Below are 19,910 nucleotides of genomic sequence, written 5' to 3'. Positions count from 1 at the left end.
TAAGGCACACCTGTGTAATACCCATGCTATCTGGGCAATACAATTTTGTAGCTTTCTCACGTAGCTGAACCAGATGGAGTCGCACGGCCTCAGATTTTAGAATAAGGTAGAAATATTTGGAAGAAACACGTGGTAAGCATGTGAAAGCAATCTGTCAGCTTTTACGTGTCACATTTTCATAAAATTAGTCTTATTATTAGGCAGTACGGTCTGCAGAATATGTTTAGGACCTCTTTACAATTCTCTCAAAATATTTCAACTTTATTCTTCAAATCTAATTTGCCTCCAACCGTGCTAGAGTTTTTTTGTCAACAAGACTGGAACAAGTAGATTACTTGTTCAAGTAGATTACTTGTTCCAGTCCAGCATCGTTAAGTTGTCGTTAGTTAAGTTTTATAAAACTTGATCGCAACAGTAGGAAGTTGTTCTGCTGAAAGTTTCATTATTTTTCTATTTTGCCACAGTATCATAGCAATATTGAATTTTATAGACTTTATAAATTTTGGCTTAAAGTCAAAACACCACCCCAGTTAGTTTTTTCAGGGTTTCTGTGTCTGATTAATCTCCCTGCTGAAGGATCAGATGCCTGTTCCCACTTATAAAGCAAGACTGTTTTGCTAACCTGAATCTTGTTTATTCCAATCACCTGTATTGTTAATGATTGATAAATAATAACCACTGGTCTAGATTGAAAAGTAACATGAGAAGGAATCAAACGTTGTTTGTTTAGGTCAGCTTCACTGAGTGTGTGTGATTTCTCTGCAGATGACACAAAGCTTTATAAAACACCAACCGGAGGATGTATTGTTGTCATTTAATTTCCCTCCGTTCATTTCGGCCTTAATGTGCAACTCTTTGTAAAGTCTGTTTCGACTTAAGAGCTCTAAACCGCATCCTCAATTACCTTTCCGACGTGCTGATGGTGATTGAGAGATAACTGGTACATGCACGTGTGATGACTTAATGATATATGCATTTTAAATAGTCACGGCAGCGTGTAACGGTAGCACAAACTGATGTCGTAGAGCCTCGCAGACGCAACATAGTCGGGGAAAAGTATTGATTTGTAAACATTTGATTCAGGGTGTGTTTTATGCATCCAGTAACCTACTTAGAGTTTTATGCACCTGGCCCCAGAGGTTTTAAAAGTTGTCTCCAGATAGACAGACAGTGGCTCTGCTGATCGTTTTAAACCTGCATTCACTGATATTCCACATAAAAACTTGTTTGTTTTGGTGCATCCTTAATTTTTTTGTTAGTTATAGAATGTTTCGGTATTTAACTGAGTGAGTATTTAATACCTCCTATTCTATTGCAGAACAAGACTAGATGTTGTTTGTAAAGATTAGCAGGTACATTATAAAACTTAGCCCCAACAAACATCTGCAGGTTTTCCCATAAAAAAAACAGTCCATAAATAAATAAATGAAAGCAGGAGGTTTGACTGATAACAGCAATTAGAAAGAATAACAGACTCCAGCTTTCTGTCCTCCTGTTCTCCTCCCACTCTGATGAATAAACCTGAGGCTGATGTCTGCAGGACTGGACCAATCTGAGCTGAAGATTAGAAGGACTTTTTATTCCCCCTGTGCCTGCTTTATATTTTTATAAAGAAGTGCCCACGGTCTTCTCTAGTGTTCCTTCAGTAGATCACATCAACATTAGGACTCTGCTCCTGCTGGAAGAAACAAACATTTCTGCAAATTACAGGCTTTCATGGAATAAAGAACTGTTCTGTACATAGACAGGACGTCCTGTTGGGGTTCACGGACAAGATGACCGTTTGGCATTGTTAGTTGTGTGTTTGTAAACAACAGCAGCAGTACAGTGGTTTGTGTTTTGTCTGTTTCCTAAAGAGTTCTTATCAGATGTGCTCAGTGGACCGTCAGTCACCCTCGACATCAGTCTTGTTATAGTGAAGTAAAGATTTATACTTCTGCGTCAAGTCTACATTTACATTTATTCATTTAGCTGACAATTGCTATTTATGTCAGGTTGCACGCCTTTGGAGCTACTGGGGGTTAAGTGTCTTGCTCAGGGACACAATGGTGGACGCGTCATAGGCATGCGTCTTATCCACTGCGCCATCAGAACCCCCATCTCTACCGTCTACATCGCTCTGCAGTCACACCGCTGAAACGATAGTTGGAGTCCATCCATCCATCGTCAGCCGGTTATCCTGCGTACATGGTCACGGGGAACAGCAGTTAATTTTAGTGAAATTACTAAAATGCTGAAACGAAAGAAGGTGTCGGAGGAGACGGTATGTAGGACCCTTGTGCCGGTTAAGGCAGAAAAAGGAGGAGGACGAGCCGGAAATGCGTAGGAGGAAATGTGAAGCTACCAAGCCGACCAATCACAGTTCATACGAACTGCGTCGCCGCGATTTGTAGTTACATTTTTGGGGAGGTGTGTGTCAGGCTACTGCGCAGATTTGATGCAGAAGTATAAATTGAAAGAAAAAGACACGATTGTCAAAAAAATTGACCATGAAGGTTTATCCTTAAAAAATATCAACACCGTGTCCACTGATGAAGACCATGAGATGTGGCTGAAAGATCTAAACTTACTCAATTATTACAAACTTAACAAAATGAGCCCCTAAATTTGGTTAAAGAATTATGATTACAAGATGCACGTTGGTCAGTACTCTCTGCTGTAACGTTGGTGCAGTTTCTAAACTCAAACATTGGACAGAACAGTCTCTGTTCTGGAATTTTCCATCATATTACTTAAGTAATAAGTTTTCTTGGAATTGCAGACATTCAGATTTCCATTTTCCTGCACTCTTAAAGAGCCTCTCGTCCACATTATAGTTTCTTGAGCTTGGAAACGGCGGTTGACAAAAGGAGTCTCACCATGAGGTCCCTTTAGTAGCTGTGGATTCAGTAGAAAGCTCCAGAGCAACTGCTGACCTTGTGATTTCTTTTTCCAAGGTCAAGGCTGAGCTTTAAAACATCTGAAACCTTTCTTTGGAACTTTGGTCCAAAGTTGCAAAGACACTCCCGCACACCGTCTTACTTGCAAAAACAAGCAACGTTTCGATGCTTGACCTTCATCAGACATCGGTCTAAAATGTTTTGATTACAACTCACAAGCGTCTGTTACACTAACGGGCGGATGAAGACGAGACGGTGAGATTCAGTTAACCCAGTTTGACAGCTGTGACTAAAGATTGCTGAGCACCTCTGAGAGTGCACCAGGATAATATTCAGAAACATGAGCGATGTTGTTCGGTCTTGTACATTTCACTGTTCAGAGTTTGTGCTGAATCTCTCTGACTGAAGCCACACAAGTTTCATCCACACATTCCTCCTCGTGTTTAATATCCACTGCAGCAGTTGTTGGTGAAGTGCCTTTTTTTTGTTTAACCAGCAGGCGCAGCGTTCAGGTGCTGCTGCCGTCTGCCGGTGACCTTTCACCTCTGAACTTAAGACCAACAAAGTCCAGAGGAAAACAAACTTTTCGTGAGTCTTAATTTGCCTCAGTGAGGGCAGCAGGATGCCAAGCTGACTTGTATGTTGTTGTTGTTTATGGTACTGTCTTAATATGAATGCACTGTCCCCAGAATGCACTGTTTTCCCCCCCGAGCCAGGCAGAAAGGGTGAAGCTGGTCCGAAATGAGTTCGTTATCTTCCTGAGGAACTCTTGTGATTCAGGATTGTGGAAAATTAAATTTTATTTAAATCCGAGTTCAGGACAATTTGAGTTTTAAATCAGAATTCAGAAAAATGTTTGTGTTTATATTTGGTTTGTGCTTTTTAAAAAAGTACGATTTAGTTGGTAAAAATACCAAAAGCGAAGTATTTCAGCAACTGTGACGAGTAGATGAAACTACTGAAGGCACAGATTTAGTTTTCCGTATTTAAATAACACCTGCAGCTAACAACTATTTTCATTTTTTAATAACCTGTCAATTGTTTTCTCAATTAATGGACCACTTATTTGGTCAGACAACAGCAAGACGTATTGATCACAGTTTCCCGTAGCCCAAGGTGACGTCTCCAAACGCCACGTTTTGTCCGACCAGCAGTTTCTTTTGATCGACTAATTGATTATTGATTTGTTTCGGCAATTTCTATGTTGCTAAGACAAAATGATTGGAAGTTTTTGGTGTAATCAGTTACAAACTGTGTAAATCCAGAACTCATCACATTTGAACCTGAACTTCGACCCCGCCTGCTCACATTTGGTCAGTGAAACACAAACCGACCAGCTTCACCCGAGCGTTCGCCAGGCTGTGATTGGTCAGGACGAGGCGTCTCCGCTGCCCGGCTCGTTTCACTTCCCCTTGCCTCGCCTCGTGCCCTTAAAATATTTCTGTTTGTTGCAGCGTTAATTGTGTCTGAACCTGGTTTCCTCACTGAACCAGTGAAACAGGAAGTTTATCCGTGGTTTGTTTTTTGATTCATCAACAAAAACACACAGCTTCTGTGAATCTTGTGGTGGAGTTACGTTTGTGTAGTCTCAAATGTCACCACTGTTGACTGATTTTCAATAGAGTCATTAAATAAAATACTTTTCCTTCTTAAAATGCTTCTTTATGTCTGCGTAGTAAGGAGAAGTCATTTTCAGGTCCTCGGAGTGTTGGAGGATCCAAGGAAGACGTTTCGTCTCCCATCTGACATTTAATCACCAAAATATGTGAAAATAGGCCCCAGGTTTAAAAACACAGAGATTATCCTTTAAATACTTCCATCTTCTCCTGTTTCTCGCTGCACTACCTCCACTTCAGCTGGCAAAACCTTTTTAATTATCTTCAACCCGTCAAGTTGACCTTGATTTTAACCTTCTTGGATAACAATGACCTGGGCGACTGAGACATCGAGAGTTACAGGAGTTTGGTTTAAACCCTTTAATGTCTTGTGATATTCAACAACACACATTTTGACCTCTCCCTCATTTTCCACCGTCGTCTTCCTGCAACAAGTCGCCTTTCACGAGATTTCAGAGCGAGACTTCAGCTTCCTGTCAAAAACAAAGGGTGTCACCGCAACGGGCTTCGAGGGAGGTGTTCTTCTGTTTGGTGGTCGTGTCACAGGTGTTACCCAATCAGCTCCGACAAGTAACACAGCGGTGTTACAAAGGCAGGGAAACGCAGCGCACACAACAGGGTGACGAGGCGTAAAAATGTTTTGCTACGTCTTGTCGGTGCTGAACTCGCCCCGGGAGTCCCTCGTAGGGATCCTGGTATATCAGTCTGAACCTGTCAGTGGCAAAAAGAAGCACTTTTTGCGGACGCCATTTTGACGGGCGCAATTGCCCCGAAGTAATACATTGCAGCTGCCGGCTGACGCATCTACTGCACAGATTCAAAGCTCTTTGTACCTACAATCCGAGGAAGGTTCAAATCAAGGACAACTGAACTTGTTTGAAGATACTTTAAGTGAAGATGATAGCGAAACGTCTTCAAGTCTACTTGATTTGAAACTTCCTTTGATAACTACCACGTGGATGACTAACAATCTTTTTGTGGCAACTAGTCATTTTGACACCTAAAATATGTGTATGAATGAAAAACTTTTCCATCAGTTAAGATGCATCTTAAAATGTTTCTATACGTCTGCATAGTCCAAAGAAGCTTGAAGACCAAACACGGTCATTTCCAGGTCATGAAAAGTTTTGGAGATGTAGAGGAGTTTAAACACACTGATGTCTTGTGATATTTAACATGAAGAGTATAACCTCCCGACACAAAGCTCATTTTTTGACCTGCTACTAACTTTGTCCCACGAAGTCGTGTTTCAGGGACCAACAGGAGAAGCTGTGAGTATTAAAACACGTGTCGGCTGTGGTATTTACATACCGGCAGCAGGAAGTTTACTCTGCAGGAGCCATCCTGGGAATGAGATTGATAAATGAGATTAAACCAAACTTCCCGACAGTGATGATGATGATAATAAAAGACGTGTCCTCACTTGGGACAAAGCAGATTTTTGGGACAGTGGTTAGCTTTAGGGTCTCCAGGAAAATGAAGTGACATAATGTTAGTCACTATTAAACATTGTGCAAATAATATTCCATTAAGTTATTTGACAAATAACAAATATTTTCATCCAGAAATTTGGCACAGTTAAATGTGTTGTAATCCCAGGATCAGATTGAGATCTCAAATTCTGTAGAATCTCTATATAAAATATATAAATATTTTTTAGATAATCCTAAAGTTTACATGTTATAATCTTTTCAAATGTTTTTTGTTATGATCAAAAGTTTAGTTATGTTGTAGAATCCCCAAATTTTTGTACAATCCTAAATTTGTTTTGTCATAACATGATTTATTTGAGATTTGAGCGGATCTCAGATTTTGTTATAATCACACACATTCTTAAAATGAAAGGATTATAATTATTTTTAGTTGGTAGAATCTGATAGAATCCCATAAATATGTTGATTTATTTCCCAAATTGTAAAACTTTGGTAAAGTACGGAAGCCCTAGGCCGCCTTTTGTGTGTGTGTTTTTTTTTTTTGTTCACGAAATAGCCGTCAGGAAATGTGTAACATTAAATGGATTCCCCTGAATAAGAAGCGCAGGAATTTCCTCATTTCCTGGATGTGGACCAATCGCCGGGATGCACACAGTCCAGCGCGGGTTTTATTATGAGCATGTGAAACTGTCTCTTTGTAAGAACTTTGTTGAAAAGAAGTATAATAAAGAAAGTAAAGTTTGTCTTTCAAGAGGATCAAACTGTATATTTCTGCCAGATTTGTCGTAATCAATATTTTTGTAGCTCCCTTTGCGACTTCACTCACAAACAAAATCAGGGAGCTTATTAGTAAATGAATTAGGAGTTATTTTTAAACAACTGAAGCCACAGCAACCTTTAGAAAGGTCACATCTTCAGCACCTCTGGGGCCCCTGGAGGCCAAGGGGCTCCATGACCATGTGGCTGTTTATTCTTAAGGTACTGAATCTTTTTATTTCTTTACTTTGACCAAGCGGTTGATGAGTGTAGCTGGAGCTCAGTCGCATTTTATCTTTGATGTGAAAACTCTGGTCCGGACTTCTATTTCTCTCCTGTCGTGTTGCCTTTTGCACTTTGCAGCTGCGTTAATGTTTCCCAGAAAATGAAGTACTTTATGTCCTGGTTGATAATTAAGTTTTCTTCCAACCAGATTGTAGTTTTTTTTCCCTCACTGATGCTCGTTAATATCTGCCTTCAGTCAAAGCAGCAACATGCACATCACAAGCATGTCCACGTTAACTAAATATAAAATAATTTTATTTTAACCTTTTGGTTTTGTTTGCATTCACTGACTTTTTCCGTGAGAAAAACTTGTCGCTGATTTTTCGCTGTCAAAAACTGTCAAAAATCCCTCTGAGATTCATCTGAAAGGTTAAAGAGTTTAATTACAGATCCATTTCAGGAGTTCTTCATTGATTTATTCTTTAAAACAGTTGCAATCACTTGAAATGTTACCGTTCAGTTTGACAGCTTAATTTTTTTTTTCAGTAATTGTTTTGTCATATTTGTCATTTTGAAGTTAAACCTATAATATTTAATATTTCCCTGTTTTCACCATAAAACAGCTCCAGGTGTTCAGACGCGTCCTGCTCTGACACACAGGAACAATAGAGCCTCTTTAATATGGTTTCACAAAAAAATAAAAATTACATCTGCAGATTTTATTGTCAGATTTGATTCATGATTCAGATTTAGGCTCAGTTTCTGTTAGAAATAAATTAAATTAAAATTATAAAATAACTGGTCTCTTTTGTTTTCTTAATCCTGTTTCTGCATAAACACTAAACATATATGATGTTTAATCTTCACTTATTGAGCACTTATGAAATTATGCAAAAGAATGTGCACAGACGGACTTAAGCAATCTCACCTCTTTCAAATCTAAAAACTTCACAAACATAATTGTAAAATGTGCATTAGGTGTTGGTTCCAGAGTTTGGGGAGGTCACCTGACACGTTTTTATCTACTCTGCACTCTTTTAAGTTACATTACTTTGCTAAAGTAATTGAGATAATTACATTTATTACATTACATTACTATTACATTTTGTGGCGGGTAACTTGTAATCAGGAACCTTTTGCATTTCCAAAGTAACCTTCCCACCACTGTCAGACCTTACTCTGGTGCAGTGGGCCCTGGGTTCCTGGGACTCTCAGTATGGATAACTAACAAAATTATAGAAAAACAGTGTCGAGCATTTAGGTCCCAGTTTATGATCTTCCTGATGAATTCTATGAAAGGGCCCCAGATTAAACTATCTTGGGAGTCAGAAATGGACAACCGAACTACTTCAAGGCGTAAACAGGAAACCATATAATTTAGCCACCTCTTGAAGCAAGGAGGGGAAGCTGACTTCACTCCTTTAGGAGGACCTGTTTTGCAACGGCCATACCAAACATACCAAGAGCTAAAGAACCTTTGGAGCAGCCCAGTATCACTAAGAGACAGTCAGGGACCAGTTTTCTATTAGAAACAGCACCGCACAAACTGATATTGTCGTCCCAGAACCTTGTGAGCGCAGGGCAGGACCAGAAAAGATGCCCAAGAGTTTGCATTTATCTTTTTGTGATTTTGGTTTCCATTTGTTCTCAATAAATAATACAAAGTGCAGGAAAGATTTTGAACTTGGAACTATTTTGTTCATCGAAATCTGACGTTGGATTTAAGTGTTCCCTCAATTTTTGTGAGCGGTGTAATTAAATTGTACAATTAAATATTAATTTTATTATTTTTGCTTCTGTTAAAGACCTCAGCTGAGTTAGCTATAGCTAACAAAGGGTCAAACCTTAGTACCTATTTTTTGGCTAAAATATATCTTATAATCTGTGGACAATCAATTTCACTTGTCTTTATCTTTAAACTCATATGTATCCCTGTTAGTCAGTCAGGTGTTACACTTTGGCATGATGGGAGAACTGACAGACCTCTAAACCATGTGTGACCAAACTGCAGCTGCATCAAACAGGAAAACTTATCAACTATTTCAGACGTCAAAAGAAACAGTCTGGTAAAAATCATCACAGACGTTACTTCAAAGTTCAGGAGCTTTTTTATTTGTTATTTTCTCTGCCCACGCTGAGCTCCTCAGGCGGGTTATTTACAGTCTTTGGGCGACTCTGGGCTTAAATAAAATGTTGTTGCCCTCCTCTAATGTGTGACAGAGCACATGTGAGCAGCTCCTCTGACTAATCGTGTTTGAATAAACCCACAAGGGGTTTTTAATGGCTTCTCTTCAGTGTTTTTGTTTCTCCCTCTGCAGAGCTGCTCTTCGTCCGCAGACGGTGATGTGGCGTGTCACAGGACGACCAGTTTTCCACGTCGCTCTGCCAAAGCTGCCCGGCTGCAGCCCAGGAGACAGACTGCAGCTGCTGCTGGCCTGAATATTAAAGACATTTCTCTTTGTTTTCTTCTTCTGCCCGGTGGCGAGACAGCAGACAGGACTGTGGTTAAATATCTGTGTATGTTTTATTGGAAATGACTGAGTCACACAGGCCGGACTGAAGACACCTGCTGCCGCTGAGGCTGAGATTTAACCTCGTCAGTGTCTTTGGTTTCACCTTTTTGATAATCTTTGAAATCTTTTCTCAATAGACCAACATTCCCGCTTTCCTGACCAGTGACCTCTTGTGGTTGTGCAAATAAAGACTATCTTTACTTGGGAGAAAAGGCAGATGTAGGTTTCTGTTTTAAGACTTAATGTGAAGCAGGTACTGGAGGTGCAATTACACCTAAAGTCAATGCAAAGACGGGAGAGGGTGCAAACAGATAGGAATTCTTCTTATTTGAGGTTTTATGGCTGTTGGCATCTAAATTGTTGCATTACCGCCTGTACTTTACTGTATTAAATAGTTTTCCCAGTGCAAACAATTTACAGTGACCACCCAAAGGACTCCCATTCAATACATTTGTCAGTTTTATGTCTCAGTTGTGTGAGTCGGTGTGAACCCATCTCTTCTCCTCCACAGTGTCCAAGAATCTGCTCGCAGCATCCTCTCTGACTTTCTGTTTATTTCAACGGCACAATTTACCACCATGGCAATAAATGCCAGAAATGGCTTCTTGTCCACGCAGATCATATTCTGATCCTCTCCATTCCTTTTTGGCTCCTGTTTCTTTTCCACTCGTTCCTCCTTTCTTTCCGTCCTCTTGGTTGCTTCAGCACATTCCACTCTGATTTTACTCACTTTAATTTCTTTTAGTCGTCTCGGGCCCCACATGATGCTTTCCCGTGCAGTGTAGGCACTTTACTTGCTCCTGCTCTTCTTCACACTCCTCTCATTTACAGCTTTTCATCCCACATCTTCTGTCTCCTCTCCACATTCCCTCAGGGAAGCTCTTTCATACGGCCTCACCCTGTAACATAAATCTAAATATATTCTTCCTGGCAAAGGTCAAAGGTATTACTTTCCTCCCTCTCCCCTCCGTCAGTCTTCTCGCTTCACAAACATCTTCAATATTTCACTGGCTCCTCTGGCAGCGGTACTTATCACTCCTTTTCTCTTGATCTCTGAACAGATTGGAAAGCATTTGAAACTGCTGTGATCTTCATACTCGTCGATCCTCAAAGCTTTATCTTTCTGTCGCCTTGACACACACCCAATAATCACAATCCACCCGCTAATCGACCACACTCCAAGTTTTCCTCTGACAAACTTTCCAACCTCGTGCGAATCTCTGAAGATCCCGTCCGTTCGGGTCACCGCCATCATCCCATCACGATGCTTCTCATCTGGAGCTTTCGTCTGGCATCACTTCTTCCTTTCCTGCTTCGCTCTCCACATACTGCTCTGACTCCGTTTTCCCGCCTTTGTCCACAGATATGAATTCACCCTAGGCAGGTTAAAGAAGGTGAAAGCACATTTTAAATGTGCTCCCTCCCTCCTGAGGGATTATGACTTCAGTTCATGAACTTACAGAGAGACAGTTTGATATTACACACAGATAGATAGCTGCAGTTTAATGTATACACAGGCTATCGGCTATTCGTGGTGAAGAAACTGCACAAACAGCTCAGTTAACACACACGTGTCCCAGATGGGCAGTAGGCTATTTCAAGTAAATGTAAAAGTATTTTGTAATTTGTATTTTGCTGGGCAGAAAGAAATGTAGATGAAGTTTGTAACAATACACTTGTAAGAGCTTGTATTTGAAATACTTAAAATACTTATATATTTTAAAATGTCCTTTTAATCTCAAAAAGGACACATTTTGTGTCCCTGGGTTTAGAGAATCAGAATGAGACAAACTTATTGGATCTCTGAGGGGAAATTGTTTCGTTACAGTTGCTCACGTTGCGAAACAAGTAGGGGCGTCACTTTATTTTGGAAAGTGGTGGGGACATTTATGGGCTCATATTAGGGGTGTGACGAAACACTTGCTCCAATGCTATTTGGAAGAAATATTCATTGAGGAAATAGGATGTTCGATGGGGGGGATGTTGAGCATTAAACTCTTAATTTCCTGCATGCTAGAGACATTTTCTGCACCAATTTATGGTAAGTATTTATGAAGGGAAAGAAAATTCATGTGGCTGGTGATAATTCAGAATATAAAAATATTATTGAAATATAATGCAGTAATCAGTAGCTTGTTTTTTTTTTTAGCTTAAGTTACTTTTTTTGAACAAGGCAGATCTGTTTCTTCCACTGGTTCTCAATGCACTAAATGTGCCTTTCTCCCAGAATTTTTATATGCTATTTAACATTTCTTGTTGCAAGCTTATTTTCAGAAAACTTTTAGCAGTGCTTTCAAAAAGTGGTGGGGACATGTCCCCAGCGTCCCCCGTGTAAATTACACCTATGTAAACAAGGCATTTAAAAGTAGAAAATGGAGAAAATTGAAATGTGAATATATAAATACTGTGTAATGGGGTATAATGAATAAATAGCAGAGAGCTTTAATGGATTAAAATTCTTAAATGTTGCAGTATTGGAACAGAATATTGCACATTACAAATCAACATATAGCTGAATCACAGTCCTGTCCTGTCAACAACGCGCTCACTGTGAACTAATGTATTTCATTTGCGTTCCTCGTGACCAGTAGCTTGAGGAAAGAAGCCTCTTTGGTGCAGATTTCCCTCAGAAAAAGGTTTGAAATCAACAAATGATCAGACACTGCACACTCGGGTAGGTTTACTGACCAAGCTCTACAACGGGCAAATATACTTACCAGCTAGAAACCACCCAGCATGCACCCCTCAGCCCCTGCAGAGCTCATCTTTTCAGTGTAGTGGGAGTTAAAGCTACTCTGTAAGAATTGGGAGACAACTTCAGTAGATATTTCTGCAGCACAATATGACGTCAGAACTGTTACTTCTCTTTACATTTTGACTGTACCTTTAAACTTCAACGTTTTTGCCTCTTGAGATTCCTTCTGACTCTTCTATGGGACAGGAGCCTCATTGTGTTAAAGGTCCAGTGTGTAAAATTTATGAGGATCTATTGACAGAAATGCAATATAATATCCATAACTTTGTTTTCAGTGGTGTATTGAGACTTTACATAATGAACCGTTGTGTTTTTAGTAACGTTTGTAGTAGTTGTGGTCGTCTGGTTTATTAGAAGTAAGAAAAAATAAGAAATACTGACAAATGGAGGGCCACAGGTAGCATTTTCCACAAGAGCCGACTGTCTTTGTCGGCCACTGTAGCTACTCGCTAGGAATGGGAGCAGTGAGAGGTGACTGATGGTGAATTCATGTGGTGTCGGAATAATCAGAATCTTTTTTTCCTTCTTAAATCTTTATTGCAAAAAGAGAAATAAAGAAGTATACAGAACTTTGATTTGTGCAAAATCATATATTGCATATACATATTTTGCTAACATGTAATTAATAATATGGTTGTAAAGGTTAGTTTGCCGTCCATGTAGAGTGAATTAGACTCTGTGTGTTGTTTATACGCTCTGATAATGTTAATCCAACACATCTTTGTAGCAGCGTCCATGTTGATTCCACATTCTGACTGAAGAGCACATGAACGCACACTGAAGTAAAAAGAACCACTTAACACCTCAGAAAATGGGACCGTCTGAGGAGCACGTGAATGCACCGTGAGCCCCTGGTTGCAATTTGTACCCCCCACCACTAGATGCCACTAAAACCTTTAAGTAAGTATTTATTTAATAAAGATCCTGTCACAGAATAAAGTCACAAAGTGCTTTACAAGAGTAAAATAATAAAGTCACATATATAGTAAGAGACAACAATAAAACAAAAGCGATCACGGGAGCTCTGCAGTCGGAGGCAACAATAACTACCCCAGTCTTGTCTGTGTGAAGCTGTAAAAGGCTGTTGGCTTTTAAGGACTGACTTACCACACATGAACACACTGATTCCACCTCCTCACCTCTTTGGGTTTCCAGGCTCAGACATTATTATTCACTGTCAGCATTAAAAAAAGCAATAAGGACTATTACTGCAATTTTGTGGGTCTCTGCGGCTCATTGAGAATTTACACGTTTAATTATCTTTAACTCCAAAGAAAATAGGACAGTGTGCCTATAACATCAGTGTATGAGTCATAGCTAAGGGACCCATAATGAAGTCTCTTTTCTCTGGTGTCTTCTCTAAACCTGAAACGACAGTAAAAGCCTCCACAGGTCCAGACTGAGGATTTATTCATTTGTTTCTGTGCCACTTCAGATCTGGGTCAGCTTCACTTAGAGAGCTGCTCCCACCTGCTGGACAACTGAGGACTCACACCTGAACTGAGCTCCAGGATAATTAAATACACTGAAAGATTTATATTTATTACTAATAAATAATACTAATACTAAAGTTTGGCCCAGATGGCATCAGTTTATTTTATAGTAAAGCATTTGCTGTTGATGTTAAAAAAAACAAAAAGACTTGACTTGTTATGGATTGACTGAGCAATGTTTTTTATTCATCTGATCATAGTGGAGAGTTTTAGTTTCCCATGATGGTTCAAATGCTTTTTTAGATGTTTTTCGTGGTAAAAAAAAATCAATCTGGTTTAAATTCAATATTTGTAATATATATTATACATGTATTTATACTATCAAGACATCTTAAAGAGTTTTAAAATAATTTAAATTCTACTATCCATGTCCCTTGTGTTGTGTTCAGTTTTCTTTTGATATGTGCCAAATATACTGCACATATATGTATGTAGCTCTACATAGGACATTTAATATAAGAGTATTTGAACATGTAAATCCCTTTACAGTGAAGTAAACAAAATTATTAAAGCAAAAACAGAATAAGATCAACCCAGTGTACAAATGATATGAATTCTCCTTTCATTAGTTTGAACTCAGATGAAAACAAAGTCAGTATTTTTGTAATATACTTTTTATATATTATTTTCAAAGTTGAGGAGGATTTCTATTCGCTAAAGCGGAACCATTTAAGTGGGGGAAGTTTCGACCCGGCTGTAAATATTGTGACACAGTCTATGTACTCCATGCGTGTTTTGAGCCGAAGTGGTCTGGTGATATTTTCTGTGCTTTTGCGAGTTTTCTGATCAACATAAATGTTGAAATAGTTTTTAGTAATTATCGTCCGTTTTGTTGGCGACAGACGCGTCCAAGTAGTCCTACAAAGTTACCGGATGTTTTCCCCTAATTTGTGGAAATTTCTAGCAAGTAGGTAAGGTTGAAAATAACAACACATAACACATGAACAAGATCACATAACGCGCGAGCACAGGGACTGATTTAAATGGTGATTGTGACACGATTCCTGCTCAAATCTTTCAAAGGCAAAAAAAGCCCACACCAGACTCCACTGAAAAGATTGTATGTTTTATGTTTATTCGTGTAATGGCAAATATGAATATCACATTTAAAATGACTTTGAACATTTTACAAATTGACATGCTACTCTGCCTAATTCGGCACCGGTCACATCCACCAAACGACACTGATAAATTCCTACATTGCATTACATTTTCGGTGGAAGAAGACGGTGGGAATAACGAGCCAAATAGTGGAAATTTTAACTTACTTGAATTATCATTAATTATTGTACTGACTTCATGCCGAATTGCAAAATGGTTTCTATTGATTCATAAAACATCAAAAGTTGTCTCCTAATGTGCACAAAACCATGACCAATAAGCAAGGAAACAAAAAAGCTTTAGGATTTTGAATGGAGTCTTGCTGGAGAAAAGTCTGAAGTTGTTTAAATGCAACAAGAAGCTTCTTGGCTTCTGAAATGCAGCTTTAAATTTGTGATATTTTTTCTTCTTCCTGTTTAGTGTAATTATCCCGCCATGGAGGGTTTGGAGGAGAAGCTCAACGGTCTGTCCATCGCTCTGCGGTCTCGCCCGGAGGAACCCACCTACCTGCTGGACCTCGCCCTGCAGCCGAGCGGGCTGCTGGCCGTGTCCTGCTCCAACTTCACCGTCCACCTTCACAACAAGGACACTCTGAACCTGCTGGGAGAGTATCGGGGCCACAGAGGGCCGCTCTGTGGGGTTGTTTTCTCCCACACCTCCCCTGACCTCCTCTACTCTGGTTCTGCTGATGGGACAGTCCGGGGGTGGGACGTCCGCCGCCCCGGGTCAGAGGCAGCCCTGCTGTTTAAAAGCGACCCGTCACACGGCTACTGTAGCGTCGACCTGAGCTGCAGCGACTCGCTCCTGTGCGCCGGCACCGAGCAGGTGAACGATGAAGACAGCTTCCTGGTGTTCTGGGACGCCAGGAAACCGGGTGGCGGGCTTCTCGGGGTGTATTCTGAGTCGCACAGTGACGACATCACTCAGGTGCGCTTCCACCCTCGAGACAAAGACCGCCTGGCGTCCAGCTCCACTGACGGCCTTGTTAATGTTTTTGACCTGAGCCGGGGGGCGGAGGAGGACGCGCTGCTGGCCACCTGTAACAGCGACTCGTCTGCCGGCTCGGTGTGCTGGTCTGGAGCAGATTACACCCAGCTGCTGTGCCTCAGCCACGACGAGGGGCTGCACCTGTGGGATCTGGGTCAGCTGGACACAGAGGAGCCTCTTACCGTTTTCAGCACCTCTGACGCTCGCAGCGTGACTCTGCTGGGTGACGGCGGAGGCGTGGATTACCTGGTGGGGGGGCGGTGGCTGGAGGAGGCCCAGAAGCTGCTGGTGGTCGGAGGGAAGAACAGCGGGGATCTCCACCTGATGGAGTGTGACGGCGGGGGGCTTCGTCTGCTGAGGAGCCTCGTGGGCGGCCACGCCTCCACGGTGCGCTGCTTTCTGTGGGACGCAGCGGGGGAGGCTCTGATCACCGGGGGAGAGGACGCTCAGCTGTTACTGTGGAAACCAGGAGGGGAGGAGCTCGCGACGGGGAAAAGGGAGACCACGAAGAGCGAATCAGCTTTGAGACTCAAATCCAGGCCGCATAAAAAGCACGGCTACCAGAGAGAAAAGAAGCAGCAGAGCCGAGAAACTGAATCAAAATACTGACTCATACTGACTTTACCGACATTTTATATTCTGAGAGAAATCACATTTCAACTGGAAGTTTCCTCTAAACTGTTCTGTACATAAAGAATATCGTGTGTACACCGTCCCCCAGGAGAGGAAATCCTTCACACCTGGTGTTAACATGTGGTCTGGATGAGACATTTGATCCACTGGCCTTTGCTTTCACACCAGGTGTTAATAAGTCATCATTTTATCTCAGTTCTGCCCACACTGTGATCAGATGTCAATGTGCAAATGAGTTAGGTAGAGCTGCCTTATTGGTGTAGCCTGGTGCATCCCATCGCATCCGGACTGCAGTGGGTTCTCCGTGCATTAACGCCTGCACCAGCCTGTGTTTTCCCCAATCAGATATCCAGATTCAGACCGAACATTAGTGAACTTGTCTCAATCCTGCACCACAGTTCTAAGCAGGTATGAGGTACGTTGATGCTGGAAAAGTGAAGCTTAAATACACTCAGAGTCAGATTAAACCATTTGAGTTTTGAATGAGCTCATTTTATGTTTTTTAGGCAATGAACACAAATAAAACTACGCAGGGCAGCTCCAGGAAGATCTCAGAAAACAAAACAAAAACTTAACATATTTGGAAAAAGATTTAGTTTTCTCTTTGTGAAATATAATTGCCAGTGGCAGTTTGACTGACGACCACGTCCTGCGTACTCTCCTGTTGGTACAAATCAGTACGCTACCTGAAGAAACGGGCCACTGTGAATCTAACAGTATTGTACTGCTGAGGTTTCTCTGAGATTTTCATTTTTAAATCAAGATTTTTACCAAATCAAGTGTAGCGTTAGTTCAGGCAGGTAACAAGTCAAGCTCAACTGATAGCTCAGCTGATTCCTCTCTGAGCATTCATTGGCAAATTTCATATAAGGTGCCTTATTTAAGCTGCTTCCTCTGCAAACAGCTCATAAACAGTGTTGGGCAAGTTACTTCCACAATGTAATACATTATAGATTACTAGTTACTGTCATTTGAGAGTAATTAGTAATATTACAATATTGCTGTCTCTGAATTGTAATGCGTTACGCTACTTTTGAGTTACTGAGATTCTGATTCTAGCGGTGCAGAGTTATGTCCCCGGATCGGATGGGTCTTTGTCAAATGAACCTTCTGATTAATAGCGGGGAAAGACGCTGTGCGCGTTTACGCACCAGGTACAGCGGCAGGTCGTTGATTATTTGACTTTCCCGACAGGATCGGTCAGGATGAGCTGACAGCAGCCTCTCTGATCAGGAAAGTAAATCGTTAAAGAAACACACAGCTTATAGAAATCTGTTTTTCGCCTTCTCTCTAACTGCTGTTCAACATCGATCAGCTCCAACTCCAACATGATCCGCTCAGTTTCAGTCACCACTGTTCGTAGCAAACTACACCAACGAAGAAGAAGAAACTCAACACAGTGGAATGTAGAAACCCAGAAACACAGGCACCAATGCACAAGGGTAAATGGGGTCTACGCCGCCGTAGACTCAACGCAAAAGTATGAATTGGCCTTTACTAGTGGAACAGCAAGAAGGCCAGCTCGGCATCGGTCCTGCATCTTTTCAGCTCTTTTAGCTCACGCCAGCGAGGAAAAGCCGGTCTGATATTTAATCTCGTCTTACTCTTGGTCGTCACTCTCTCTTTTTCTCTTCCCCGCTTCCTCCGACGTCTTCTTCGGTCTCTTCACAGCCTCTGCCGTGATATCCACACTGAGCTAGCTTCTTCCAAAGAACTTAAATTGAACATTATTTACTTTTTGCTTCTTCTTAGAACTGGCTGAAGAGTCGTGTTGCTGTAAAACATTGTGCTGTTGTTGCGACAGGTTTCCTACCTGGGATTTGATGTCACATGCAGCAGTACCAGGCGGCCGGGCCGGAGTGGCAATGACAGAGACGCCGTTCACTCTTGTTACAAGTCAGTGTAGCAGCAAAGTGATTTTGAAGCTGTTTTAAGATAAAATTAGCACATAATGTTGCTTTAAAGCTGATGTGATTCAATCTGCTGGATCTTGTTACTGCATCACATCCTGAAAGTCACCGGAGCCGCAGCGGGATCGTGTGTGACTCAGGAGAAATCCTGACCGTTCACCGAGCTCACGAGAGAGACGTTAAAGATTCTCAGTGTGGTGAATCAGCGACCTCCTCATGGAGTTTTTATCTACTGACGTTTTGTTTTTAACCCTTTTAACTCATGAATTTAACCTTTTCATCCCTCGGGAGCGGGAGACCGCTCTGCAGAGGTGTACTCAGATCATTTACTGAAGTAAAAGTACAAAATTATTAGAATCAAAATACCAAAAGTAAAACTACTCATTATATAGAGTGGCCAATTTCAGAATATTATTTATAACTGGATTATAATTGTTGATGCATTCATGTTGGTGAAGGTGCAGACTTTACCTGCTCGGTAGTTTGTGATTTCCTCCCCTGGGATCAAAGTTTTTGTCTTCATCTAAAGTAAAAGGATAAAGTAGCAGAAATTGGAAATACTCAAGTAAAATACAAGTTGTGTAAAATTGTACTTAAGTACAGTACTTGAGTAAACGTACGTCACAGCTATGTCGAAGCTACCTCCAATTTAAATTACACGTAGATGAAAATGTAAAGTAGTGATATAATATTGTGTACCAGGTGAAGCAGTGACGCCGCCAGAGTTGAGAAGAAGGTCTGTAATTTTAAGTGAGAGTTTTTAGAATGGAGGTTTGGATTATTAAGGCTGCTGAAGTTTATGCAAGTACTCTGGAACAGCCTGCCTGAAGAAATCAGGTCTGCTGAATCAGGGAATTCCATTTATTCCCTTCTTAAAACATCATTTTATAGAAAATTCTTTCCTGATTTTAGTTGACTATGTGTTTCTTTTCTTTGAACTGTATTTTTATTCCTTATTAAAAATCAGTCCTTGTTTTCATCTGTTTCTTGTTTATCTGCTTTAAATTCAAACTTGTTTTTGCATTTTCTGCCGTTGTGAAAGCACTTTGTGACACAGATTTTTGGAAAGCGCTCTGTAAATAAAGATTATTATTATTACTGTACTTAAGTACATCTCTGAGGTATTTTGTTTTTCATATACAGTGGGTACGGAAAGTATTCAGACCCCTTTAAATTTTTCACTCTTTGTTTCATTGCAGCTATTTTCCAAAAATCAAAAAAGTTCATTTTATTTCTCAGTAATGTACACTCAGCACCCCATCTTGACAGAAAAAAACAGAAATGTAGAAATTTTTGCAAATTTATTAAAAAAGAAAAACTGAAATATCACATGGTCATAAGTATTCAGACCCTTTGCCGTGACACTCATATTTAACTCAGGTGCTGTCTATTTCTTCTGATCATCCTTGAGATGGTTCTACACCTTCATTTGTGTTTGATTATACTGATTGGACTTGATTAGGAAAGCCACACACCTGTCTATATAAGACCTTACAGCTCACAGTGCATGTCAGAGCAAATGAGAATCATGAGGTCAAAGGAACTGCCTGAAGAGCTCAGAGACAGAATTGTGGCAAGGCACAGATCTGGCCAAGGTTACAAAAACATT

General features: G+C 40.7%; 2 protein-coding genes across 3 annotated transcripts in view; both read left to right on the top strand.

Moving 5' to 3' along the window:
• The window catches only part of kcnh5b (potassium voltage-gated channel, subfamily H (eag-related), member 5b), a 1,142,829-nt gene that overhangs the window by 870,967 nt on the left and 251,952 nt on the right, over positions 1-19,910 (top strand). The window lies entirely within an intron of this gene.
• On the top strand, positions 14,406-17,456 carry wdr89 (WD repeat domain 89). 2 transcript variants are annotated; one of them, XM_046062584.1, is made up of 3 exons: positions 14,406-14,581; positions 15,192-16,365; positions 16,402-17,456. In XM_046062584.1, coding segments are annotated over exons 2-3 (1,161 nt in total). In that variant the 5' UTR covers positions 14,406-14,581; positions 15,192-15,206; the 3' UTR covers positions 16,404-17,456. The 2 variants fall into 2 exon arrangements, with proteins under 2 accessions (XP_045918540.1, XP_045918539.1); XM_046062583.1 differs by having other exon boundaries at positions 14,406-14,577; positions 15,192-17,456.

The sequence above is a fragment of the Micropterus dolomieu genome, linkage group LG11, assembly GCF_021292245.1.
Source record: "Micropterus dolomieu isolate WLL.071019.BEF.003 ecotype Adirondacks linkage group LG11, ASM2129224v1, whole genome shotgun sequence".
NCBI lineage: Eukaryota > Metazoa > Chordata > Actinopteri > Centrarchiformes > Centrarchidae > Micropterus > Micropterus dolomieu.
This window is presented reverse-complemented; position numbering and strand designations above follow the sequence as displayed.

Excerpts from the sequence above, each read along its gene's own strand:
- wdr89 (XM_046062583.1), top strand. The coding sequence starts at position 15,207 with ATGGAGGGTTTGGAGGAGAAGCTCAACGGTCTGTCCATCGCTCTGCGG.